This window comes from Phaethon lepturus, unplaced genomic scaffold (genome assembly GCF_000687285.1).
Source record: "Phaethon lepturus isolate BGI_N335 unplaced genomic scaffold, ASM68728v1 scaffold13455, whole genome shotgun sequence".
NCBI classification, from domain to species: domain Eukaryota; kingdom Metazoa; phylum Chordata; class Aves; order Phaethontiformes; family Phaethontidae; genus Phaethon; species Phaethon lepturus.
The window spans coordinates 38,752-42,883 of record NW_010538448.1 but is presented as its reverse complement, the minus strand read 5'-3'; the positions used below and the strand labels follow the sequence as shown (position 1 = coordinate 42,883).

At 48.2% G+C, this 4,132-nt stretch overlaps 1 protein-coding gene across 1 annotated transcript; it reads left to right on the top strand.

The window, feature by feature from the left end:
- The first annotated feature begins 1,035 nt into the window (after positions 1 to 1,035).
- Positions 1,036 to 3,927, top strand: SLC35C2 (solute carrier family 35 (GDP-fucose transporter), member C2). The gene is given in 8 exon segments (XM_010286814.1): positions 1,036 to 1,095; positions 1,319 to 1,391; positions 1,577 to 1,745; positions 2,041 to 2,124; positions 2,469 to 2,496; positions 2,498 to 2,624; positions 3,319 to 3,448; positions 3,595 to 3,927. Coding segments are annotated over 7 exon segments (726 nt in total). The 5' UTR covers positions 1,036 to 1,095; positions 1,319 to 1,325; the 3' UTR covers positions 3,717 to 3,927.
- The last annotated feature ends 205 nt before the right edge of the window (positions 3,928 to 4,132 follow it).

Here is a 4,132-nt window from a genome sequence, read left to right as displayed (position 1 = left end):
GCAGAGCAGAGGGGCAGAATCACCTCCCTCAACCCATTGGCCACACTTCTTTTGATGCAGCCCAGGACATGGTTGGCCTTCTGGGCTATGAGCGCACATTGCTGGTTCGTGTCTAGCTTCTTGTCCACCAGTAACCCCATATCCTTCTCAGCAGGGCTGCTCAAATCCCTTCATCCCCCAACCTGTACTGATAGTGGGGATTGCTCTGACCCAGGTGCAGAACCCTGCACTTGGCCTTGTTGAGCCTCATGAGGTTCACACAGGCCCATTCCTCAAGCTTGTCCAGGTCCCTCTGGATGGCATCCGTCCCTCAGGCGTATCAACTGCACCACTCAGCTTGGTGTCATCTGCAAACTTGCTGAGGGTGCACTCTATCCCACTGTCTAAGTCATTGATGAAGATATTAAACAGTACTCCATCTGTCAAATCCATATCTCTCCAATTTGGAGAGAAGAATGTTGTGGGGGACTGTGTGAAAGGCCTTAGAGAAGTCCAGATAGATGACACCTGTAGCTCTTCCCTTGTCCACTGATGTGGTCACTCCATCACAGAAGGCCACTAGGTTGGTCATGCAGGAATTGCCCTTGGTGAAGCCATGCTGACTGTCTCGAATCACCTCCCTGCCTTCCATGTGCCTTAGCATAGCTTCTGGAAGGATCTGCTCCATGATCTTCCAAGGCACAGAGGTGAGGCTGACAGGTCCGTAGTTCCCAGGGTCCTCCTGCTCCTGCAGCTGGCCCGGGGCAGGGCTGCATAGCCATCTCAGTGCTGCATGACTTTTCTATGAGTTACCATAATAACCAGTAGCACTCCTCGATCTGCCAGGAATCACAGGGAACAGGACAGAAACATAAAGAGCTGAGGATATCTGCGCTCTGTTGGCACTGAAGAGTTAACCTGAGGAAAACATGGGTTTTTTCTGAGTCTGCTCTGCTCTCTGTGTTTGTGATTAAGTAGCAGGGTTTTGTTTGTGGTTTTTTGTATGTAGTGGAAGACAGTTAACTTCCAGATTTTTTTCTTTGATTCTTTAGCTCTGTCAACTTCCTTGGATATTGGGCTGAGTAACTGGAGCTTCCTATACGTCACTGTCTCCCTGTGAGTACAAACACCAGCTTCCCTGGGAGCCCTCTGGTGGGGTTTAGAAAGTGCTTTGTGAGGGTCAGTTTCTTGAATGGATTTATGGCTTGGTGGGGTTGGCATGCAGGGTCTATGATAACTTCTTGGTAGCATTGTAGAAGTGGGTGATCTGGTTCTGAATAGTACTTTGCTGGGAAGGACTGCATTGGAGGAGACTGACAGTGTACTTTGGTCCTTACAGCTACACGATGACGAAATCCTCTGCCATTCTCTTCATCCTGCTTTTTTCACTGCTCTTCAAGCTGGAGGAAGTGGTAAGGGTCCCATGCAATGCTTTAGGGAAGGAGAAGGTCATTCCCAGGGAAATAGGTAGTACATGTACAAGAAACATAAGTAGAGGAAGAATGCAATTATGTGGATGAATCTGAAAGAGAGGAGGGGTGTCTCTCTCTCTTCAGCTCCCGGAGTCTGTAGTGACTTTGTGTTTGCTCTCGTCCAGAGGGTAGCATTGCTGCTGGTGGTTCTGCTCATCGCTGCGGGGCTCTTCATGTTCACCTACAAGTCCACACAGTTCAACGCACAGGGGTTCATGCTGGTGCTGTGTGCCTCTTTCCTTGGGGGTATTCGCTGGACTCTCACACAGATACTTATGCAGAAGGCTGAACTGGGTATGTAGAGTGTTAGGAAGTGGGTGGTGGTGCTGGTAACAGGGAGGGGAATGAGGAGGTGGTGGCCCTTGCTGCAGAAACAAAACATCTTGTACAAGAGACAGTGTTTGAAACCTGGGGCAGGGGTTATGTGTTGATGGGTAGTGAAGGTGGCTTGGTCTCTGCAGCAGCACAGGCGTGGGCGTTACAAATAAGGTGTATGTCTAAGAATGGTACTAATAAAGGCTCTAGGAGGTATGTTATTCCCTGGCTTGTTGCTATTGATTGCTTGCTGTTATTGATTCTCCTCTTTCAGGGCTCCAGAACCCCATTGATATCATGTTTCACCTGCAGCCGCTCATGTTCCTGGGGCTCTTCCCACTCTTTGCGGTGTTTGAGGGTGCGTGAGTTAATTAGAGAAAGCAGGGATAGCTTTATAGTGTGGTTGGGGAGATTGCTTAGCAGTTTGTTGTTTGAGATGATTAATTTAGATAAGTGAACAGCTATTAACTTTACAAAGTAGTTAGAGACCTGGAATTATAAGGACCCAGATAGACTTTATGCTGACCTGTCAGAACATTAAAGAGTGCATAGGAATAGTAGCCTGCCACACTTGTGGAAGGGCTTTGAAGAACTGGCTCCACATCCTCCTGATACTGGAATGTGAGCAGCCCACACCCACCCTGTTGTGAGGAGTCCTGGGAGTTGAGAAGGGTACTCTGCTACTCACTGTCTTGTTCCTAGGCCTGCCTTTGTCCATATCAGAGAAGCTTAATGCTGTTCTCTCTGGTAGGGAAGCTGTTCTTGGGTGGAATTCTTGCCTTTGGTCTAGGCTTTTCTGAGTTCCTCTTGGTTTCCAGAACATCTAGCCTCACCCTTTCCATTGCTGGCATTTTTAAGGTAAGGCATGGTTCTTGTGCTAATACTAGAAGGCAAGTACTGAATCATCCCTAATTTGCCTCATCTGGTGGGAACTTCCTTAGAGCTGTAGAAATCATCTCCTGTTATTTTGGGTCTCCTTGCACAGGAGCTTTATGCTTTGCCTTGCAGTCTCTGCAGTGAAGTCCCTTGGTCCCTGGCAGCAAGGGGCAGAGACTAGTGGCTGTTCTATAAAAAATACCATTAAGGTCCAAAGTTTGGTGGGATCTGGGATAGACAAAAACATGTGGGCCTCATGAGCAATGGATGGTGTGGGAGGGAGGGGTAAGAAGGGCATGCTCTTACATCAGACCTGGATATGAACAAGCCACAGGTTTGAGCTGTCTCTTTAACCTAGTTTGGCACATTCTTCCCTCCTTTGAGGAATCCAGCACACATACTCCTGAGCTGAATGGTGACATGAAATTTGTCTGTTCCGGAAGTCACAGGATTCCCATGTAGCCAAGCTATGCAGTCAGAGGATTTAAAATCCCACATCTCAGTTTAGCAGGTCATTCTGTTTCTAGAAACTGTTTTTGGAACTCTCTGCACATGGAAGAATGTGCTGATGGAAACTGGCAGCCTGACATCTTGATCTAGGCTCGAGCTGTAAAACGTCTCATGCGTATCTCCTCAGGTCCTGCCCTGCCACTTGTCATGTTTTTTGTTTCCACAGGAAATCTGCATTTTATTCCTCGCCACACACTTGCTGGGAGACCGTCTCAGTCTCTTGAACTGGCTGGGCTTTGCTGTCTGTCTGTCAGGAATCTCCCTTCATGTCATTCTCAAAGCCCTGAATTCCAAAGGTGATTCTGTTTTAAATCCCTTTCTGTTTCTCTGTAGGCATTCTCATAGCATCACTAGGAGCTGTGTCTAGTTCCAGCTCCTTGCCAACACCAGGTCTGATGGGTACTCCAGCGAGTTTGTCACTAAATGGGCTGTCTGCACACAGGTGAAAAAGCACTGAAACTACACAAAGAGGCCAGCTCTGACCCTGACCTGGAGCTGCTGCTGCGCCACACTGAACATGGTGAGGAGGAGGAAGAGGATGTTGAAACCCCACAACAACGCTGACTGAACATGAAGCACAAAGTCCCCTGCTCTGTTCTTTCCAAACCTGCCTGACAGCTATCTAGGAGGAAGGTCCAAGAGTCTCTGTCTGTGACCACCCCAAGGAGAGCCAGGGCTTGGTGAGAGTCCTGCTGTTCTACTACAGTATGGATCTGTAGATGCTGCACAAGAAGCAGGCAATATCCCTTTCACAGAGAGCAAACTTGGAAGATGAGCCGTGGTTCAGTGGAAGTAAAACAGTGTGGTGAGACTGGGAAATGCTATGGAAGACTTACTAGGAAATCCTGAAGGCTGTATATTGAGAGTGTAGACCATGAAATGTAGAATGGGCGCAGACATGTCTGGACTGCAGGCTGAGTGGTTCAGGGATGATTTTAGTGTTGTTTAGGCGTTAGCCTCAAAAGAGGAGGTAGATACAC